At 40.8% G+C, this 23,435-nt stretch overlaps 1 protein-coding gene across 50 annotated transcripts in view; it reads left to right on the forward strand.

Annotated features, from left to right (window-relative positions):
- LOC126981009 (ankyrin-3-like) overlaps positions 1-23,216 on the forward strand; it is a 224,740-nt gene extending 201,524 nt beyond the window's left edge. For 29 of the 50 annotated variants that reach the window (XM_050831562.1, XM_050831570.1, XM_050831588.1 and 26 more), the window contains 6 exons: positions 579-635; positions 2,311-2,352; positions 3,946-5,490; positions 7,399-14,733; positions 18,813-18,951; positions 21,942-23,216. In XM_050831562.1, coding sequence (XP_050687519.1) covers positions 579-635; positions 2,311-2,352; positions 3,946-5,490; positions 7,399-14,733; positions 18,813-18,951; positions 21,942-22,011 — 9,188 coding nt within the window. In that variant the 3' untranslated portion in view covers positions 22,012-23,216. Of the gene's footprint in view, positions 1-578; positions 636-2,310; positions 2,353-2,869; positions 3,680-3,945; positions 5,491-5,685; positions 6,655-7,398; positions 14,734-15,166; positions 15,212-18,812; positions 18,952-21,941 lie in introns of all 50 variants that reach the window. The other 21 variants (XM_050831566.1, XM_050831574.1, XM_050831591.1 and 18 more) reach the window with 13 other exon arrangements.
- The last annotated feature ends 219 nt before the right edge of the window (positions 23,217-23,435 follow it).

Raw genomic sequence — 23,435 nt, forward strand, 5'->3', positions numbered from 1 at the left:
AGTTCTATTTTGTATATTTCATACAAATTTCCATAAGGACACTAACATGAAATCTATACTAAGAAGAAACTTCATTAAATTCTAAAGCAAATGCCACTTGTACTAGTTACAGTAGCTACAGTAGCTGGTGCAAACTTAAGTCTAGGTGCATGTTGCCTTCTGTTAATTACATAAATGTACTTTGACTAGTTTAAAATGTAATAACCAATCAAAGTCATTATTTTGTGTAGAAATGCACCAGATTTATAGGATGTCCTTGTATTTTATGGCCTAGAATAGCTGTGTCTAAGGTAGCTGTGCGTATTAGTATAGTGCCATGCATATTATTTATGTATATATCTTAATTTTACAAATGCATCCTTTTTGTGTAAGTAATATTGTTTGCTTCATGTGATAATGGTTTCTTTTTCACTTTGTTTCACTGATAATTTCCTTCATTATTTTTGTATAGGGCATTTGAAATTAATTTTGAATTTTATTTAAAATCTTCCTTGAGACAGCAATTAGGACCATCATCCCAGATGAGATAGATATACATACTGCAAATACTGATTATTTGTTGACTTTTGTTTTACCAGGGACCCATGAGGCAAGCCAGCCTACTGAGCAGCAGACATCACTTCCCCAGGAAGAAGGTAAATAACTATACTAATTTACCTGGGCAGACCTGTCTGTCCATGTTTACAGTGCATCTTAACCTCCCTCTCCACCTGATGTATCCCTAGTATTTTGCCACAGTGAACTTGGGCCTTCACCAGTGCACCAGACCAGCACTGCAAGGGTTGTTGGATGAACACAACTGTAATGTTACAACTCATACCAAACATAGGGCAGGTGCAGTCTGCAGTGCCTCTAGACTGTCCTGTAAATATATAGAGAAATCAACAAAACTCAGTACTCACTTTGGACCTCACTCTCATCAGCACTGAGTATAGAAATACTTGGGTTCATCAATTTTGAGTGCAGTTGATTTGACCAAAAAGCATGACCAGCATAACAAGAGCTCACAACAAGTGTACCACATGTCTGAAAGACTGTCACAGTTTTAATAAGTGCTTTTACAAATGAGATTTCTCGTGATTATTTTTATACATATCTTTCAGGTGCACATAACAAAATACTAACAGATTTTTTTAAAGAAAGTTACAAAGATCTGGAAGACAACAAACTGCAATACAAACAAGTTAGTTGAGTCAAACATTTTCCATTGCTTGTACTGCAACCTGCAATTTTTTTTTTTTTTTATTTTTTTTTTTTTTATTCTCAGTGAATGTCTTCCAGCAACGGGTCATGTTTGATCAGTGAATATGAACGCTCAAACCACAACGATCCTTTACAGTTCTGTCTTGGTAATCATGAATGAGAGGTAGTCTATTTACCCCAGAACATGAGAGAAACATCCTTCATACACATTATCATTTTTCACCTCACAATCACCCTCATCCAGAAGCATAGAAACACCATACCATTTATTACTGTTATTGATTTTTATTTATACAAGCCTGTGAATTTTACAGCCTGCTCCAACCTCCAACAATCCCTTGTATTCTTATATCAGAGTTTGACTTAATACCCTGCAACTACTCAGCAAGCAAGACCCCTGCAGGACTGTTCCAGTGCTGGTTCCTTCCTTATTGTCAACCAGAACTCATATTCCTGAGCAAAAGTCTTCCAAATAGTTGTTATTGCATAAATACCAGTCTTACCATTAGCAGTAGATTCTGTTTAACTGGTGCGTGCCTTACCCACCCCTCCTACCAGTACTCTCTGAGAATCTTTTGTCTGCATACTCTGTATGAATCTTTGTGTGTATCTCAGTAGTGTCCAAAAATACGGGATGCCATACTAGATCGGTGTGGACCTTGTTGTCAATATATTACTTAAGTTATTGGTATGTTGATTACATTATTTATCAGAGCTATTGATTAGTTGTCCAATATGTTTAATTTTATTTTATGCTATACATACACAACACAAAAACAATTCAGATGAAAATTATCTCATATATTCATTCCCTGCATACTTTTAGACATTTAAGACGTTATATGCATTCATTTGCCCCTTTTTTTTTTTTTTTTTTTTTTTTTTTTTTTTTTTTTTCATATAAAACTATAGACCATAATTATAAAGATCCACAAGAGAGTTCCTTAATACTACTGACCCTGTTCCAAAATTAGAAAACCTCCTGTTCTTTTCATACAACTGAAAGAAACCAGTTTGTGTGTGTGGCCTTCTCGCAGTGTTGGAAAGGGTGGTTTGGTGGTTGTAGAGGAGTCATGGGAAGGGCTAACAGTCCTGTTTTCCTTCTAGCTGCCTCCAGCCACCCTACTTCAGGCCCCAAGGCAGGCTCAGGTATCTAGACTTCTTCCTCTCATGCATGGCTCTTATTCACCTGTCCTGTCTGTTCTTCATCACTGTGTCTGTTTCTTCTTCACACCCACACTCCATGCCAGACCCACCATACAGTCCTTCACCTCCTCCTTGGCCCCAACCCTTTCCATCCCCAGGTTGATGTCCTCTCACAGTCACTCCAGAACAAGTCTGTCATTATTTTTACTTCCACAAGTGATTGCCTGCATTTTCTTTTGCCATACTTTTAGTTCAACATGTCAGCTAATGCAAAAGTATGGATATTATATTTCTTATTTATTGTTATGACTCAGTTGCATTGGCATGAAGCTGCTGGAAGGTGTGGAAGGTGGGCACAAGAGCACCAAGCCACACCCTTTGTTTACCCAGTAATGATGTCAAGTTCAGTGTGTACACCAACTCTCATAAGTGTGCCTTTCCTCACGAGGCACCACTGACACGCCTTCATGCTGCTTTTGAACGCTGTAGCTGCTCACACATTTGGTTATCTCTCCCCTAGCTGATGGCAAGAATAAACTTACGGAAGCAGATTTTGCAGTATTGGAAAGCATGGTGTTAGCTCAGGAAGCTGAAATGGAAGAAATGGCATTCAAAATTGAAGCTGAGGCTAATCAAGCAGGAGTAGAGCTTGAAGGATCACATATGACTAAAAGTGATATTAGTGTTGATAAAGGAACAAAGAAGCAGATCCAAAGTGACGCTCCAATAAGAGTAAAAGTTAAAAGACCTGTTCTGTCTTCAATTTCAACCCCAATTGCTAAGCTTGAGAGTATAAATACTGACCCAGACACAGGGCAACATCCTGGTGGTCCAGCAAAAAGTGTTGCAGACGCTGCTTCTATGGCATCAGCTCAGGAAAATATTACACCAGCAGCTGAAGGACCAGAAGTAAGTCGTGTATCTAGTAGTGATGAAGGGGAAGAACAGATGATGATCATGCGTGATTCTCCACGGTGGGAAGACGAAGAGATTCAAGCGGAAAATGATGAGCCCAGAACTATTAAAGCTGAAATTAAGCTCTTGGTCAAAACTACAGAAGTAGGCAAGGAATCAATAGAGATTAGAAGCATTCGTGAATTTGTGGAGCATAAAAATGCATATCTGAATGCCTCTGGGGGAGCTGTGCAGTCTCCAGTTGTTGAGTCTACTGATCAGTTAACTCCAAGTGGAGGTGTACATCACCTGCAGAAAGCTTCTTCAGATCTGCATTCTCCCAGTCCCAAATTTACTCGACCACAAGTGGCATCCACATATTCATCATACTGTGAGCCATCACAAGATGACTTTGATCTCATGGCTCAAGTGCGAGGTAAGGCAGGCTTTTAGCTTGCTGCTATAGTACTTGTGCTGCTTCTTAGCAACTTTTCTCTGTGTGACTTAACATAATTAACCATACTAAAATTCTGAGGAATGTTTGACAAACTAACTAAATAAACAGTTGGATGTGTTGCTACACACCAATAGCTTAGCACCTCACACAGTAAATGGTGGCCATAGCAAAATGAAAGGCTAGTGCCTGCTGATGATGCTTCTTGTCACCAGGCATTACAGACCTTCTTCCCTCATGTGTTTCAGACGGTGGCCTTCATGGTGGTTGTCCTGAAGCACAAGGCATGGACTGGGAGGGGAAAAGTGTAGACAGCATGTTAACTGAGACTGTGATGCAGGCTAGACTCTCCATGCTCCCTGCAGTGGACACCAACGAGGGTGTTGCCCTCCCCTCACAACCTTCCTCTACCTCTCCTGCTGTTGCCTCAACACACTTATCCTCTCCTCTTGGTCCAAATTTACCCTCTCTCACTGCCAAACAGCCCCAGGCTTCATCCTCACAAGATCCCTCAGAAAATAAATCTCAAACATTTTTACATCTTGATCCCTCTCATCTGCATGATTCTAATTATTTTGAACCTCAGGGCTTTGATGTATCTCCATCTTCTGCAACTAAATTATCAGATTCTATTTTATTAGAGAAAGGTTTAGTTTGTGGTGCTGAAGCTAGTACTGTTAGCCATCTTGTGGCCTCTCCCTCAGTTGCTTCCCTGCAGTCTGAAAGCTTTGCACCATTTGCTGCGACAGAAGAAGCGGGTGCTATGAGTGTAACTTTCAATACAAGCAGTGCCATGATATCTATAGGGCCAATATCACCCACAGAAAATTCTAGTGAAGACCATGCCGAAATTGACCGAACAAGTACAGAAGTATCCCCAGACAGTGTCCGTTTTGACCAGGACATCCTTGATACCCGGACAGAAGACGAAGCCCCTGACCTGGATGACGACCTGGTCCCCAGCTCACCCGTTCCAGGACAGGAACTTAGTGAAAGATTGTTCTCTATTGAGGCCACTGAAGACACTGACATAACAACACCAATGGAAATGAGAGATTCTCACACTGAGCGAGACACCTCTGCTTCTAACCTTATTGAGGATAAAGAAGCTGTAGATGAGAAAGCAGAACTCTTAGAACCTCCTCCCGTTCCTGATAAAGAGGAAAACAATGCCTACTTAGTACAGGAAGTCAATGACATAATTAATAAAGTGAACAGATTGCAAGAGCAAGTGAAATCTAAAGAAATAGATCCAATAACAGCACGATCAGAAATTAAGGTAATTCTGAACACATTAGATGATGTCAAGGAAGTTATAGAAGAAAGCAAAATTGAGGATGACTCTGAGGCTAACGTATTGGGTCTTGACATACTTTCAAATATTGAATCGGTAGGAGAAATGGTAATGCAGATGATGAAAGAGTTACATCTTGCAGAACCTGAGCATTCAGACTTTTGGACCAAAGATGACACAAAAGCACCCCACAAAACTGAGCATGCAACAGCTGAAGCTGGCTCCATTGAAGACAGGAGCCCCTCCACTGCAAACCAGCTTGATCAAAGTTTCTCTGATCTGCTAGACTCAGAAGAGTATAATCGGGACAGCCTTGAGGACGAATTTGACCGACTTGCAGCTGATCTCAGTTCTCCTCCAAACTCTGACAAAATTCAATTCTTGCCAAAAGCCACTGGTGCTGCTACTGCTCCTTCTAATAATCTATCTCTTCCTGCCTCTTCTATTGTTCATCCTCCCATACCTCCTGATGCTTTTCAGGCCACACAACCGGAATCAGGTATGGAACTCACTTGTGGTTCTTATGTAGGCCATCATTCATCACACTGACCAAACTTCATCCCAAATATACCCATAGGGATAGCTATCACCATACAGAAAGTTCCACACAAGACCATACAAATATAACTACACAGACATATATGTTTGATGTATTTTGTTTCTGAGATGAAAGGGTTTGGGTATTATTTTACAGTTCTGGGTGGCACGTCTAGCCAACAAGCTGCCTTGTTAAAGAAAGACGCTGTTGTTTTTGAAAATATTACGGAAACAGATGGGGACTCTGAGCACTGTAATGGATCTTACAAAGCAAATGATGTAATACTTAACACCAAAGCAAAGTTGGATGTGAATTCTGGGTCACATGAAAGTTACAATTTGAATGTAGATGAGCTTGATAATGTCAACAAGCCTAACAAGACTTGTGAAGATAAAAGCTCAGAGGTTGTGGTAAAATCTAATGAAAATTCTCACACCAGACCATCCAGTGATGTCTTGGGTAATGTTGTTCTTCGTCGAGAGTTAATCAAAAGTGGGCCAAGACCCACAACCTTTCCACTATGCTTGCTTCAACCAGAGGTCGTCAGTTCCTCTCCTGAAGCACAGCAGTATTTCCAGCAACAACAGGAGGTGCTTGAGGAAATGGGACACCCAATGGATGTAACTGATTTGAAAGATTTAACTTTACCTGAGAGTATGGCTGAGGAAGAAGAGATTAAGAACAGTGGGGCAGAGGAAAAGGGTAGTGATGATGGGCAAAGCCAAAATAAGCTTGATAAATCATCCAGCTATGAAAATATATATGACAAAGCAGACCTTGCAGCTGCAAAATGTGAGGATACACCCTCTACAGCACAACTGAGTTATTCTCTTGGAGACCCTTTCACTACCAAGACACAGCTCCCACCTGAAATGTGCTCCAGTTTTGAGAACCTTTACTTGAAAACCCAAGTTGCTGATGAAAAGGTTGTTCGTAAGGCTAATTTTCTGGCAGCAGAGATCCTTGAAGAAGCAGTGCAGGAGGCTGCACAAGATGTACAGACGCAGTCTGCTGCTCACTGTACTCATGCACCTGCCTCTTCTGGTAGCGAAGTGTCTTTACCAGGGGAAGCTATGGGCCATAAGGGTTATTTTCAAACCAACTCAAAGAAGTCTGACTCTGAAGGTATTGTGGTGGTGTAGCCACATCCTGTGAAGCACTATAGACAACTAACAACTGCATTGTAATTATTAAAGCAGTTATACTAACTCTCGAGACAGTTTTATTGTTTGCTGTTTTGTAAGATTGATTTTGTTTAAAGTTTTGCCCCTTTCAGTTATGTGAATATTAACATTTATTAATTTCTTTCAGATAACAGTGACGGCATGCATTATGTTATGTAGTAACGTGTTGGGTCCAGGGAAAACGTTTGCTTATGTCAATGTTTCTGTATGAAATGTTATCTTCATAAAGCTTATCGACAACTAAGTTAAATCTTTTCTGAAGTCATACCTAAATGGCCTCATCCTTTAAATAAAGGAGTTTGTTGGTGACCCGGCATTGACAAAATGCTGCGGCATCACTTGTGAATCAAGACTATCGAACATCACGAATGTTCGTAACATGGGGGTACAGTCAACACCATTTCCTCATCTAAGAACATTTTTAATGTTCAGTATAGGTTATAGTAGACAGGCACAAACAGATATAGGATTTCTGGTAAGTAGCAGTCATTGTGAATGTGTAGATCTCGTTAATATGCATGTTGAGTGTGAGGAGTGTGAAAGTTGGTTAGATTGGTGGGTTCCCCAGATCATAAGTTCCCATCATACATCTCACAACCATAATTGCCTGACAGCATGTAGCCATGTGTGCCATAACAAGAGTGTGTGATGTTTACTAATAGTGTGCTACTAACTCTTGTTCTAGATGTGGGAGTGGTGTTTACAGAACGTAAAGAGTATGGGGGCGGGGTGAAGCCATCTGCAGAGACGACAGGCGGACACTCGCACATTTCACCCTCACCTTTCCCTCATCCTTCCCAGAGCATCCAGTCCTCATCCTCTGCCTCATTCCAACAAAAACTTCCTAGCACAACTTCTGTTAATATAGAGGACAGTCAGAGCTCTCAGAGTGAATCCCATGTTCCCAGTAGTAGGCCAAGCAGGAGGCATGAACGCACATACTCTCAGGCAACCAATATCTTTACCGGAGCAATTCCTACTGAAACAAAACCAGAGTCAAAGAAAGTTGAAGGCATTACAGAAGAAGAACAAGTAGGCATAACTGAGGACATTAAGCCATATTCTGAGCGCAAACAGTTTTGGGAGACTGTTACATCCCAGTCCTTTGAGTCAAAAAACAACCAGCTGTTGAAAAGTGAAACAGAAAGTGACACAGATACAGGTACAGATGGAACTGTTTTAGAACAAAAAGTTAAACAAACAAAAGTCTCATCAGCAGAAAGCAATGATTCTGAGACAGAGTACCTCGCTCATGTAGATGACCCGAGATATTATGAAAATGCAGGTTTTGCTGGAACAGAACAAATTGATGAAGCCACAGAGTCAGTAAGAGAGAGAACTATCAGTCCTTTTGAAGTTTTACGAACAGAAGGACCGTCAGCAGAGTTACCCTCACCTGAAGACATAGCATATAAGGATGTGTCTTCCAAGAGGGCTCTATTTGAAAAGGAAATAAAGAGGCAGTCAATGGAAATAGAAGAGAGTCAGTCATGGAAGAGATCTTCAAAGGAATATGATGAGACAGTGGTTGTATCAGAAGAGTCTGCATCAAGTACTTTGAAAAAGAAGGAAGAGAGAGAAAGTAAAATCAGTGAAACAATTGAAAAAGATAAGGAAGTAAAGAAAAAATTTGAAAGTAAAAAAGATGATCTATCGAAAACAGATTTCAAGACAGAAATTACATCTAAAAGTGACAAAACTAGTAGCGTGGAAGATCGATCGGAAGTGACAGAGTCTTCCAAATTGCACCAGGAAAAAATGCAGAAAAAAGAAGAAAAAATAACATCTGAAGTCGGGGCTTTAGGCAAATCAGTAACACAAAGAGATGCCTCCACTGAAAAAAGGGAAAAAGAAACTTCTGAGAAAGAAGCAAAAATAGTCCATGAAAAGATAGATAGCCACAGTAGAACATTTTCAAAATCAATTTCAAAGTCTGAGGAAAAAACTGAAAGCTCTTCTGAAGCCAAAGAAACCGTCCATACATTATCAACTGACGATCAAGACACTTCTAGAGATGAAATGACCGAGGAAGACATTACCCGAGCTGAGGAAACATCCGAGGAGGAGCCCGAAGAAGTGCTCAAGAGCGATAAAACAACAGTAGACATTACTGAAGAGTCCCGCCAGTTAGGGGACACTCGAGAGACCATTGTCAGGGAAACAAAAACCACTAGAGAAGGTGACCAAGAGCAAAGAGTCATCAAGGAAACAAAAACTCAAGAAACTGCAATGGCTGATGGCTCAACCATCAAAACTACCTCAATCACAACTTTTACAACTCAATTAGAAACCAAGGACCAAGAGGAACCTAAGGTGTATAGTGCAAAGACAGCAAAAGAAAAGGCTGAGGCATATATAAAACAGCGTATGAAGTCTGACATATTTTCAGAGGAACTTTCATCTTCAGCAGAGGATCAGAGTCCAGAACACAAAGTATTGACTCCAAAAGATACAATAGCCCCTGTGTCTCAAGCCCCTACACCCCGTCCCTTGTCAAGCCCAATATTAGTACCAGAAGAAAACATTGAAGAAGTAGTGTGGGAGGTGTCTCAAGAACGATCTGAAACGGTGTTGTCCGAGACTGTAGAGGATATCCCTGTCCAACAGTCCTACCAAACGCAGCATGTTAGAGATATGTCATCTGAGGAATCAGAAGAAAAAGCAATTCCAGAACCATCTGCTGAGTCAAGCAAGCAAAAGTTGAGTGAAGAAGAGGCACGGAAACTTGCAATCGAAATAGTAGAGGAAGTAAAATCTGAGGCTGTGAAACGATCCCCTCTTGTCACCCCATCACAGACGTTAAAAGAATTTCCACTTGAATCCGAGGATGCCGCTGATAGAATTGCCCAATCACCATTGCCCATTCCCATCCCTGAGTCTGCATTTACTGCTGAAACAACATCAAAAATTGAAAAATACATTCAGGAGCAGCTAGGAGATGAAGTAGATGAAAAACAATTGAAACTGATAGAGTCTGTGACTGCAAAGAAGACTGAATTGTTACACAGAAAGCTTGTAGGAAGCCAGTATCAGCAGAGCATGGAAATAACAGATGAAGACTTGCGATCTAGTGGAGCTGAACTCTCCCCAATTGAACATCACATGGAGCGTTTGCGACAAATGACCGAGGAGGAAGACACCCAGAGGTACGCCAGGGAGCCGTCAGAAGCTGATGAAAGTGAGAGTTCCATAATCATTCACGATACAGTTGATGATGTTGTATCAAGTGAATATGATCAGGCTACTCAAATGATATCAAAAACCTTAGACACCCTAAAAACAGCAGATATCAGTAGAATTGAAAGACCCATAGATACCATAGAAGAATTGCCTGAAACTCCTGTTCTACCTGTGATTGTGGTTAGGGAGCGGAAGATGTCAGAAGTTCAAGAAGTAGCTAGGTTTAGTGATAGTGACATTAAAGAAACTGCAAGGAAAATTGTAGAAGAGGTGACAGAGTTGGCTAAAGAGTCTGAGGCAGTGAAGCAGGCATCTCTAGCATCCGATCACAAAGCGCCATCAGAAGGCCAAGACCAGGCTAGGAGCTGCAGCCCAAAATCTGCTTCCAAGCCGGGATCAAGGAAAGGTTCATGGATGGATAGTGAAGACCTGACCAGAGAATTTCGGAAAGACTATGAGGATAAAAAAAAAATGTTCAAGGAAGAAATGACTTCCGATAAACCAGACGTTTTTGATGCAAAAGATGATTCTGTAAAGGTGAAGCATCAAAAGAGCAGCGAGTCACAAAAAGAGGCCCACATGGAATCAAGTATGACAGAAAGCATGGAAGAGTCAAGTACTGTTGAAAGTATTCGCTCCATTGAGGGGAAACTGAGGCAAGAAATTGTGCCAGAAATTAGGGAAGGAGAAGTAGAAAAAAGGTATGAAGAACGATCTAGTAGTAGCCATGAAGAAGTAGTAATGAGGAAAAAAACACACGTAGAAGAATTTAGCAGGCGATCGGGAACAGATTTTGATGCTTGCTCAAGTTCAGGGGAGAGTCACTATTTCACAGCGGAGGGAGGAACCTCAGATAGTCGTACTGCCAGTAGACCGTGTTCTTCTGATGTGGAAGCATTACTGTCGGAGCGCACTGGCACCTCAGAGTATGACACTGCACTCACCTCACAGGACACATCACAGTATTCTAGTTACTCATCCTCATCTCGTGAATATCGCACTGCTGCAAGTTCCATGAGTTCACGAGATTCCATGAAATCAATAGACTCGGAGAGTTCAGGGAATCTTGCTAGTGTAGAGCTGAGTGAGGCCTCTGAGACACTGGTGCCCTCAGCCATGGAACTTGAGAGAGATATGGACCTTTTAGATCAAGAGATTATGGAGGAAGATCAGTCTCATTCTACTCAACCTCATCATTCTGTAGTTCCACAGCTAACAGTGCAATCTGATACTCCAAAATCAGAAGACCTACCAAGTCCCTTTGATGTGGAGTCAGATGAAGGAGATTTTGAGTCAGAAGAAGCAAGAGACAGTGAGCCCCATGTTGCATCAAGGATGAAAAGATCACTAGAGATGACATTTCACCCAGAGCCTTTACCCATTGCTGCAGCAAAGAAGTCTACTGCAACAGAGAGTGTAGCATCTAGTTTAGAAGAAAGCACTCTATCTGATATGTCTGTTGTAACTGTTGTAGAACAAGAAAGGGGTCAGCGTAGTCCACATTCCACTGAGTCTAGTATGACAGCTTCAGGTGTGTCAGAGCAAATGACATCATCATCTGAGGGCAGAGGCGCTGAACACCAAATTACTCGCACAGATAGCGGTGTTCTGACCACTGACACTGGCGATGAAGACATGGCCTTGCATTCTGTAACAATTACAGCGACATCCGTTCCATCAACATCAGATCAAAACACAGCTTCGATGTGCACACAGGTAACATCTGAGACACGCTCTCAAGCAGAACTTACAGAGAGTGAGCAGTTTTTTCACGCTAATGGACCCACTGAAGTAGATTACGTGCCAGAGTACGATGATGAAGTAAGAGGTATGCGGCCAGTTGTAGCCCCTGTGGTGCCCCCCGTTCAGGAGGCATCAGGAGCTGTAGCTGGCCCTTCAGAGGGCCCACAGAAAGTCTCAATTGTTGAAGAGTGTTATGAAACTGAAGCTGACCAAGAGTATGGTCAAATGATGCGAGAGAGCGAGTATTCAGATATGGCAGAAGCAGAGCTACAGTATTCTTTGGAGGAACAGCCAGAAGCTGAAATGAGTAGCATGTTAGCCATTGAAGAACCCATTGAAAGGCCAAAAACACCAGAGCCAGGTCATGTTCCTTCATCCCGTCCTTCTCACATAGCCGCCCAGTCTCTTGATGAACCCGAAGAGTTTACAGAAGTTGACAAGAGATTTAGTGCTATATTTTCTACTACTTACGAGGAGAGAGAAGAAGGTGCTCGGTCTTTAGTACCAGGTCTGAGTGTTGATATTCCAGACATAAGAGTCACAGAACACACACTACCCATGCCCAGTCAGTATTGTTATCCAGATCTTGAAAGAGAGGAAGACTTTCCAGAGTGCCAGGTACATGCTGAGCCAGACACAAGTGGCCAAGATATCCCAGCCACTCCTGGATCCCAAGAGTCAGCCTCCACCTGTGCCTCTCGAAAATCATCTTCAACTGACTCAGAGCAAGGTCGTGAATACTGCCTTGATGACACTGCACAAGGACTTCCATTTGAGTCTTTTGAAATGGTTGAGGCTGGTGACATTGACGACTTTTTAGAATATGAAAAAACACTCAGGATGCATGAGAAACGCATGTTAGAAATGTCCCAAATACAAGAAGAGGAAGAGGAGGAAATTGAGGCAGAACAAAAGGTTCATACATCACCAATTCTTATACCTAGCCAGTTAAAGGCTGTTAAGCTTGACACAAAAGGTGCAAAGAGTTCTGACTCTCAAAGTCAGGTTTCTGATGATGGCAGTGAAGAAGCAGACACAACCATTGAGGAACAGAGACGTTGGTTAGAGCTTCAGTTTGAAGAAAGTAATGTTGCCAACTTTGAGTATTCTCAGCCCCCATACATGCAACATGTGTATTCTGGGCCTCTAGAAGATATTGAGGAAGAGAGAGAAGATGCTGAGCGCAAAGATCTTTCACACGTTGCAAAGGGTTCCTCATTGTCCTCAACTCCGGAGTATGATGTTTTAGCTGGAAGGAAATTTTTTACTCGTAGTGGAGAGCATGATGATGTGTCGATGAGTTCACTTCAGGAGTTTGAGAATCTTGAGAGAGCAGTTGCAGTAGAAGCTGTAGCAAGAAGGGCAAGTTCAGGTTCACAGGAATCTCTAAATGGGAGGAAACCAGAGGGTAAGAGTGGACAAGGTGATGACATTTCTGTTGGATCATTTGCCTCACTCCAAGAATTTGAAAGGTTAGAGGAAGAATGTCTAGTGGCTGAGGAGACTGAAACGAAAGCTAAAGAAGAAGAGGCAATGTTATCAGAAATTGAAGAGGGTCATGAAAGTCAAGTGTCTGAATCTGAGAGCTGTGAGACATTATCAGAGCCTGGTCGAGTATCTGCCGATGGTGAGGAATATGACCAGAGAATGTTTGAAATTGACGAAATAATACGTCAAGCCCAAACCAACGTAGAGAAGTTTGACAAGTCCAAGGCTACATATGAAGGAGTTAAATTGCAGGATCTTGTAAGTGGTGGAAGCAGCCAGGCTGACCGAACTCCCAGTGTGGGAAGGGAAGAGGGAGATGCTGACTCTTTAGAGGAGGCTCAGCTGCCAGAATTAGATTTAGACCACACAGTTCCTGAAGCAGCCACTTCTTCTACTAAGCAGGATGTGATGGCTCTCAGCACTGATAGTATCGAAGCATCATCAAGACAAAAACTCCCTCGAGAAACAAGTCAGGATTCCCTGGAAAAAGTGGGAGCACGCACCTCAGACCCCATGGCCACCAGTGTTGACAGCATTGATATGGCAAGTCGGCGCGATCCCATGACCACAAGTGCGGACTCCCTTGAGGGTCGCCGTAGAGGACAAGATCTCATGTCAGCATCTACCGACTCTATTGACCCTTGCCGGCGTGATGTCATGGCCACGAGCATCGACAGTTTGGGTAGGGATGATTCCAGTGGCCGAGATGCTGACATAAGTTCAGGTAGTGAGCATGTACGGCCGCTTCCCAGAGATGGTTTGATGGAATGCAGCGCTGACTCCCTGGAACTGACCTCATCTCAGGCAACTCATGCCATCTATCACCAATATGACACCGACTCTGTAATGTCCGGCTCTTTCACCAGCGGATGCTCCACCACTTTGGCAGCCTCTTCTGAAGAGTTTCCAGACATGATGACATCTTCCATGTACCTACCTGAAGGAGAATTACCCCCTCTTGAAGGTGATATGCACCACACTCAGTACATGCACACCAGTAGTGGTTCAGCAGCTGAGAGAGTTGGCCCGTCCTCTGAGCCTGGGTTCTCTCATTCAGTCACCAGAGTTGTAAAGTTGCCCCCAGAAGCCCATCAAGTTACCTTCACTGGGCCTGATGCCAAAAAGAAACTTGAAGACTACATCAGGGGATTCAATGCAGGACAACATTCCGTTCAAGATGAGACTGTTGACGAGCAAGGGAACGTTCACATCCGCCGGGTAACTCAGACACGCATTGTTGCCGATCCTGAGAGGACACAGGAACATGGGTTTTCTGTATCAGAACCAAGCAGTGTGGAAACTGAAGTGTGTGACGAGTATGGCAATGTGACTCGTGTCATTCGCCGCACTGTCGTGACTAGTCATACAATAGAAGTTGATCTTGATACAGGGGAGCCCATTGTCCAAGCCAGTTCCTCATCTCCTTCTGCCACATCTTCTACCTCTGCCTCCACCTCCACCACCTCTACCTCCAGTCCTTCCACGTCCCGAATACCTAGACCTGTCACCAGTCCTCCTCAATCCCGATCCCATCCCCCTGGTCCGCCCCCTGGGTTGCGCGGCCCCTGTGAGCCTGTCCCCCCCTCCCTGGAGCCCAACACAGTATCAGGTACAGCGTCCCAAGCGTCACGTGTTGCACAGCCCGCTGGGTGTGTCTCCGCACTCTGCACTCCTCCAGCCTTAGTTCTCTTTCAGCATGCTGTGTCCGCATGACGTCACGCCAACCAGCAACCTTAGTATTTTATTTTGTTACCATATGTAATATTTAGTTATATTTTCAACTGCAGTATTTATCATCTAGAATTTAATTTGTTTGACCTATTGTCTACAAGCATTCGTAAGATGTATCTCATGGATCTTCTCTTGTAGATCTGTGGGGCTTTAAGTATTATGTAATTTTATTTTATCCCATGCATCACTGTGTATATAGTGCTGTTGATATTCCCCCCTTATGTATGAGAACTATGTAATCTGCTACATTGTTGAGTTGGCGATGCGGTCCAGTGCTTGACTAACGAGTCTCTCTCTGCCTCGCTCACCAGACGTCGTGCAGCCGAACAGTGGAGCGGGGGCGCAGCAGGCGCCAGGTTATAAATCTTTGTGTGCTTTTTGCATTGCTGCTCGTGCCCTGGTTGTCTTCAGTTACGTCTTTGGTGTTGTTGCTGTAATCCTATCTTATTACTACTCCTGTGGCAGTATTGGAAGTGGTCTCCTTACCCTTTGCATGACTGGTGCCAGGAGGGGGAATCCTCCTGTTGAGTACGGGCTGGTTCTGGTGACTGCCATCACATGGCTCAGGCTCACAGACTGGCAGAGACCCACCCATCCACTTTGTATTTTGTGGTGGCGGTGATCTTTTGTTCTCCTGGTGCTTTTGTTGTCATAGAAAATAATCTTTGTGGTGATCTGTTGTGCTGGGAGTGGGCCACTAACATGGTGGTGGGAATCCCACTCATGGCAGTTACTGAGGAGAAATGTTCCCAATAGAAGCTATAAATTTTTAATCAAGTAACTATTAGTAAATATTCAAAATAATGCCATCAGTACACATTTTTATGGTGACATTTCTCCTCATAATTTTCACTTACATGGTGAGCAAGCAATAATTAACGCGGGCATGGAACCTGAGGGAAACTGTACTGTACATTATCTCTTCTTCATAGGAAGGGTCAAAACCTGTAATGGCTGTACTGTTATGGAAAAGGGTTGGCCGAGGTTACATTGATGCAAAACCTCATGCATCAGGATAGTGCCCACGTTTTTTACAAATTAATTTTTCTGTCATACTAATTGTTTTTGTATTTTATTTTACCCTTATGTGTGTGTGTGTGTGTGTGTGTGTGATTATATTCTCTAGTGTTTAGTGTGTTTGATACAAGTGGCATGTCACAGTTTGTTTCCTTAGATAAATGACAGTGTATGTGAGCGAGTGCTATGGACTTGACCTGCATGGTAGATAGTGCCGAGTTCTTTATTGATAGTACTATATTTATAAGACAAGAAAGTACAGATATAAAAAAAAAATAATCTAGGGGTTGTCAAAGTCAAGCAGGTTAGATTTCAATGAACTCTAGAAATATATATATCAATACAAGCTTAATGCAGTGATGCTCATAATTCCCAAACTCAATGGTGTGTGTGTGTGTGTGTGTGCGCGTGTGCGTGTATGGTTTTCTTCCTTCTTTTGCCTTAGTTCCTGTGCTACTTCCTGTGACTGTTCCTGTCCTGTTGTTTTACCTTTACAAAACTTATCCCCTAATATTTTTTTTGTTATTTAATTATACTGCACTTCCAGATTTAATTCCCCCTTTTCCCTTTTTTACATGGCTTGTAACTCCAATTGTTCATTTGCTTTTATTTAGATTATTTTCTACACTCTCCCAGCCACCTTGCACCACAACCAACACTCTGTATGCTGCACAGTGACCAGCACAGCAGTTTTTTTTCTGTTGTCTGAGTTCTTACATTCATACTGGCTTATTCATATATAAATTTTGTACTTCTTTTATGTACACAAAATAAATGTCAAGGTGACTGAGGTGTAGAATTTAGATCATATTAACATTTCATCTCCATTCTCATAAATGTAACTTATATTTAGTTCACATTCCATTCATGAAATTTAGTTGCCATATATACAGATTCAAGTACATATGTATATTAAATTAACTGAATCCATCAATCCCTGTCATGATTAAGTAAGAATGATAATGATGATAAATAATGATCATTATAATAATAGTAGTAATTTCAAGAGTCACTAAATACCAGTCAGTGACAGGTAATGATAAATGATTGATTTTTCTGACCTCAAAGATTGATATAGGTGCTAAACTTTGTTAGATTGTTTTAAAATGGAATTTTTACAAGGAAAATTATTTTTGCATGTTATATATAATATATATACAGTCGACCCGCCTTATCCGTGCTTTTGACCTACAGCAACCCCCCCACCCACCCACAATAAAAACAAAACAAAGCATCCAGAATGTTTTGAATAGGAACACTTCAAGTTCCTGCTCCTGGCACTGGCTGCTAGGTACACACAAGAAACATATGCAGTTTGATGCTACTGAGTCACAGTGTACCAAGTCCTGCCAACCTCTGCCTCTTTACTGGTAGATACTAATTTAGCCTTAACATGGACTGCCACCGGCCTATTGGCAATCCAGAAGCTCTCGGAGGTTCAAAAATTAGAGTTGCAGCTGGCAGATTGATTTTACGTTGATATGTATTGTTTGGCATCCTCTAAAACAATCCTGCTTCACCACAATTAAAGATCTGTTCATGAAGGTATTCGCCTCCTTCAGTGACCACATTTAGCTGAGCTTACCAGTAACATTGATACTATTTCTTCTTCTGTAATCATAAGATTTCAAAATTTATAAAGCTTCACAAAACCATGAAACCAACTTCTGCTAGCTTTGTATTATTTTCCCTCACCCTCTTCAAGATCTTTTCAGGAGTGTCATGGAGGCACATACTCTCGCAAGTTACTATCTGCTGGAACCCTTTTAGGCACCATAATTATGTCCTCCAGCCACACAGTCAAAGCTTTTTCTGGCTTCAAAAACACTTCATCAGGAACCAGAGACACCAGCAGCAAAACAGCTGTCTTTAGTTCCTGATAAAGCACTTTTTACTCCAGAAGGAGTGTAGAATGTGTAGTTGGACACAGTGCATTAAAAAATTATGTTCTTGTGTAGTAACATGATTCATGAGAAACTACATAGCCTTCATAAATGCTTCTTAGAATTTGAACAGGACGAGAGAAAATAATTCAGAGCTAGCAAAGGATGGCTTCATTGTTTTGTGAAATGTTACAAACAAAATAATCTTTAGATTACCGACAAATCGATGTCAAGTGACGTCTAAATAGTATCAACATTCCTGGATCCCAGATCTGTTCCCAGATGAAAGAGGCTTGTTCTGGACGGAGATGTAAACCCATACATATATCAGCAGAAAATCAGGCATCCAGCTGCATGCATCTCCAAATGTGTGCCAGTGGTGGTCCATGAATATGTTAAACCAGCATCTACTGACAAGGTGGACATGGCTTGGCATGGTTGGGTATGCCATGGTTCTGCAGCATTAGTCTGTGCATGATATTTCATGCATATTTAGCAGGGAAGTGCTGCACGCAGGAACTTCAAAACATCTTTCTCCAGAATGATTAAGATTTTGCATTTTATTTCCAAATCGCGGTTGATCAGACAGATGGAGAAGGCAGGCCGAATGTATGTATGTGTATATATCTATATATAATTTTTATGTGAGCTGAATTTTTATTTGCATATGATCCAATCAGTGTGCAATAGAAAAAATTGCACTAGCCCATAAAGTCACTGTCTTATCAAATATTCCCAATAGATATAGTATATAGTAAAAGTTATTAGAAAACCTTGGTGTGTCTGTCCACTAATTATTCCCTCCCTCACTTGCCTGATCTGTAACTTACATTTCCCAAGTGTTGACACACTGCTGCACCCACTCCACCTCCCCCCACCCCCCCACCTGCCCGAGTAGTGCAAGACCCACCTCTGAGCCGCCGCCTCAGTCTTCTTCAGGAGAGTGACAAAAACTCCGTACTTGATACTTAAGTGATGTACTGCTTCCGAGGTGGAGTCTTGCTAACACTGGTAGCCCATTTCCCCGGTAGTCAACCCGTGTGTCTCCTCTCTGTAGGTTTAGAAGTGGAAGAGATGAGCAGTGTGATGGAGAGTTATGCCAGTGATGGTAATGACCCCATTACCACTACTCATATCACCAGGTATGACCCTGACCCTTTACCCACCACCACCTCCACTACCACCACTACCACCAGGTAAAGTCTTACCTACATGTCATACTTCAATAGAAATAAATTTCAGAATTTTTATTCAGTTACCTTACAGAAAAATGTGTTAAGCTTTATACTCCCTTGTATAGTGTCATAATGAATTCAAATCAAGATACAATGAACTCTGCAAAATAATATAACAAATAATATAACATTTGAACATTGTCGTTAAACAGAGGCAGCCTTAAATACCCCAACAGATCTTTTAATAAAATTTTATATATATATATATATATATATATATATATATATATATATATATATATATATATATATATAGATATAGATATAGATATAGATATAGATATAGATATAGAAGGCCTGGGCCTCTATTTAATGACATCACGAAGAGTACGCAGATTTTCAAATTTTCAGTCCACTGAAATGTTGTACTCTTACTCAATATTAGCAAACTACCAGTTGGTATTTAGGAAAACTGAGCCTACCATAGTGTTTATGATACATTGCTACATATCATGAGGACCAATTGATTACAGTAAGACTGCATTGATATCAAGAAAATAAGAAAAAGTAAGTGTATAAACATTTTTTCACTTTTTTGCTTCAACTCTGTGACTCTCCAGTCACTCAAAATCAGCACGTTTTTAAATTTTTTTGACGTAACATGAACCAATAAGGAAAAAGCAGGTGGTCGAAATTCCCCCAAAAATTAAAACTGCTGCAAACTGGCGCTGCGCTGGGTGAGCACACTTGGTCTCTTAAGGATCTTTTTGAGGCCACACTCACCTGTTACAGCACCAGTTTGCAGTAGTTTTACTTCTTTGCCAATTTTAACCACCAACATTTTACCTTTCTGTACATGCTACATACCAAGAGAATCAGAAGTGTGTGTCAGTTTCGAACAGTGACTGAAAGCAAAAAAGCAAAAAAAAGTGAGACAAAATGTTTTTCACACATTCATTTCCCTTCCATTATCTTAATATAAGTGTAGTCATACTGGAATGAAATTTTGCTCATGATATGCAGCAATGTACCATAAACATGATGGTAGACTGTTTTTGTAAATAATACTGGTAGTTCACTAATGTTGGGTAAGAGTATAACATTTCAATGCATTGAAAACCTAAAAATCCACCCACTCTTGTGATGTCACCAACTTGAAACCCAGGTCAGTATATTTCAGAGGTCACAGCTGTGCACAGTAACTCGTAATACGTTTTCCATAAATGTCATTAATAAGAATAAGACAACAAGCCCAGTTCAACGTTAGCTGCAGGTGATTGTACAATATCATGTTAATGCAGTAGCACCCATGAAAAATTTCATATGAATCAACAATATTCAAATGTTACATTAAATTACATGAAATACTTTTCATAATACAAGGTACAAGAATTTTTCAAACACCTTGGTGCACATGTTATTTTCTTCCATGTAATTCAACAGCCCTGTACTAAACAGTGAGTTAAGTCAACAAAAATCAGAATAATTTCCATGCAGAAACATATTAGTGATGCTTTTTAGGAATGTGAAAGTTTTGGGGTGCACAAGATCTATAAAAAGAACTGTGATACTCATCAGTGTGAATGACTGCCTTCCTTGCCATGTGGGTTCAAGCCCCACAGCAGCACAGCATCAGGAAGACCACGCAGCACTGTCGCTCCAATGCTTCACTTTTGTCCACATCCTCCCTCTCTAAGAGGAAAGGAGCACAATCAAGTATAGAAGATAACTGAAATAAAAGCCATGAATGGGGACTCATTAATATGTGCTACTATGAGGACAACTTCATGCATTACTTTAAAGAAATATTTACTTTTGTATTTTAATGTACATACTGATAAAAAAAATAATGAAAATTTGGCTGTCACCCACATTGAAACCAGATAATGAAAATTCACTCACAAATTCACTTACCTAAACTTAATAGTAATAATTAAAAACAAATCTGACCTTCCACAACCAAATTCCTTGATGTGACTGTGTTGCCCGAGTAGAACCACATCCCCTCCCACCACCCTCCCCGTAATACCTTAATCCAAGTTCAGGATGTCAGGATGCAATTATCTGTATGTCCAGCTGGACTAGACAATCTTCTTACTTAAAATGAATTCGCCACCATTCACATGTATGTTAGTGTGACTTTTGTATGGGCTTTCACATAAAATGTTGGTAAATTTATTGTTAGGCTGATGGTTGGGTCTTAATTTATGCATCAAATGCTGCATTTTCTGCCTCATAGAAGTATTTTATCAAATCTTATTCTGAATTCAATTTCACAAGTGTTTTTCAGCCTTTTAGAATTAATACAGGCTTTAGAGGCTTACATACCTCCACTTTAATCATTGAAAACTTCCTTTGAATATCATCCTACTCAGTAATTCTGACGAATGATTTTATAAAAGAGATACCTTAATCTATCAAAAAGTGCCTCTATGAAGCTTATCACCAATCAGTCGGTGCTTCACTCATACTTATTTGCTAGTAAATCCACAAATAATTATTCAGGTTTGGTCATCAGACATTTTAACTGCAAAATGGAAGAAAATTCTTCAGCATTCGATTTCCTAATATTTGCTTCTATGAACCTGACTTTTTGGCAGAAGCATTTTTCTATGAGGTGAGAACTATAGTAAATAATGCGTATTTAAGTCACTTGACCCACCATTAATAATAGTAGTAATAAAAACTATTATACAACCTTTTCAAAATATAATCAAGACCTTGAGATCAGTTTCTAAAATATCTATCACCCCAAAAAACTAAGTGAATATAGTAATATATTAAAAAAAAAATAGATGGCATCTTACTGCATAATCAGTCATTCATTGCATGATGTTTTGTGGTAAGGACGTCCTCCACCTACTTGATCCCGAGTCTCACTGCATAACATAGGCAACAAATTATAAATGTGCAAGTGTTAATAATGAGCCTCTGCAATGCCAGCTTAGGGTAGGTTCTTCTTTTTAATGAAGCACAGTGCAGAATTACTGTAATGTAATTTTTCTTCACAGGGTCATCAGGAGAACGAAAGAAGAAGATGGGAAAGTGAAGGAAGAAGGAGCATTTTTTGAAGAATATTGAGGAGGACATTGAGAAGGAATATATGAAAAAGTTTGCAAGTGCTGTTCCTCTCAGTCCTCCTTGTTTGTCCACCTGCCTTCTCACATGCTAGTAAGCTGCAGTTACTATTGCCAGCAGGACCAACTCCTCCAACCCTCCAACACTTACAAATTTAGTTTTCTGAAATTTCTCATTTTCATGTTCACCATCATGTAGTAGAGTACTGCCGCCACATGTGGTGTCTTGGCTCTCATCTACACTCTCCATTTGTCTTTATCTGGAGAGGAATGTCCTAAAAAGAACAAGCCATAAAAACTAAATGGCTATGCAGTGTAAGTGACATTGGTTGTCATAGGATCTAGTCAGGGCAGATTCAACATGAAAATACTTTTAATATGAGTGAGAAGTTTTAATGCTTACCTTTTGTGTATTGATACAGATAGTATTAAAATCCATCATTAATACAATTCTAAGAAAGCCATTTTTAAAAGATGTTTGTGAATGATCACACAGTGTAAAGGTGCACACACCCTCTTTCAGCTGTCAAGGTGTTTTTAGGTTAAGGTATGTTCCCCTTGTGATGTGGCATGTTTCATCCTAGTATATTATATAATTACCACTACTTACTACTAAAGACATGTCAAGTACCATTGCTAAATCAATAGCCACAGGATGAAATAGGAGGCCAAGGGTTTAATAGAAGCTATGTAATCATTTTAATATTCAGGCTCTTAGAATGGTAGAATATTATTGTGGCTTATAAACATCCAATTATGGGCATGTTGATTGTAAGATAGCTGGAATATTTACTCATCAGATTGATTTATCTTCCCACAGATTGTATTTCTCATGTCAACATTAGTTTCAAGATAGATTTTCTTGAGCTCAGCATGGAATTGTAATACAGTCCTGAGGAATTTATCATAAATTGTAGCATTACTCGACTTTTAGGTCAGATCTGTTCTTGCCTTGTTCCCCCTCATGGTCATAACTGGATGAAAAATATGATAATGCCTTAGCACCTACTTCTAGATTATTCTCTGGCCAACAGTTGTTATCTCTTTGTTCCCTTGAGTTGTGGCCTTGACTTAGGTTACCAGCTGAAAGAAGGGCCACACTGAGACATTTCTATGGCCCACTCTCAGTCTAGTGTGCCTAATGCAAGACTCGGTAGCCCCAAGTATTGTGGTCACTTATCAAGTTTTCAAATAAATGCTTAATGTGAACGGTTGTCGTTTTTTTCTAACATAATAAAATTTGGATTGGTCAGTTCTTCTATTTAGAATAGGGTTATCCAGGTGAGTACTGAAGGCAGGCTATGACTACAGATTTCCTGAAAGAAGACATCACCAAGCTACAGGAATGCAACAAAAAGTGGCTGCTACAATTTAATGAAGAATTTAAGTCATGCACCTTGGGAGGGGAAATCCAGCATACCAATACCA

Source organism: Eriocheir sinensis, chromosome 46 (genome assembly GCF_024679095.1).
Source record: "Eriocheir sinensis breed Jianghai 21 chromosome 46, ASM2467909v1, whole genome shotgun sequence".
Classification (NCBI taxonomy): domain Eukaryota; kingdom Metazoa; phylum Arthropoda; class Malacostraca; order Decapoda; family Varunidae; genus Eriocheir; species Eriocheir sinensis.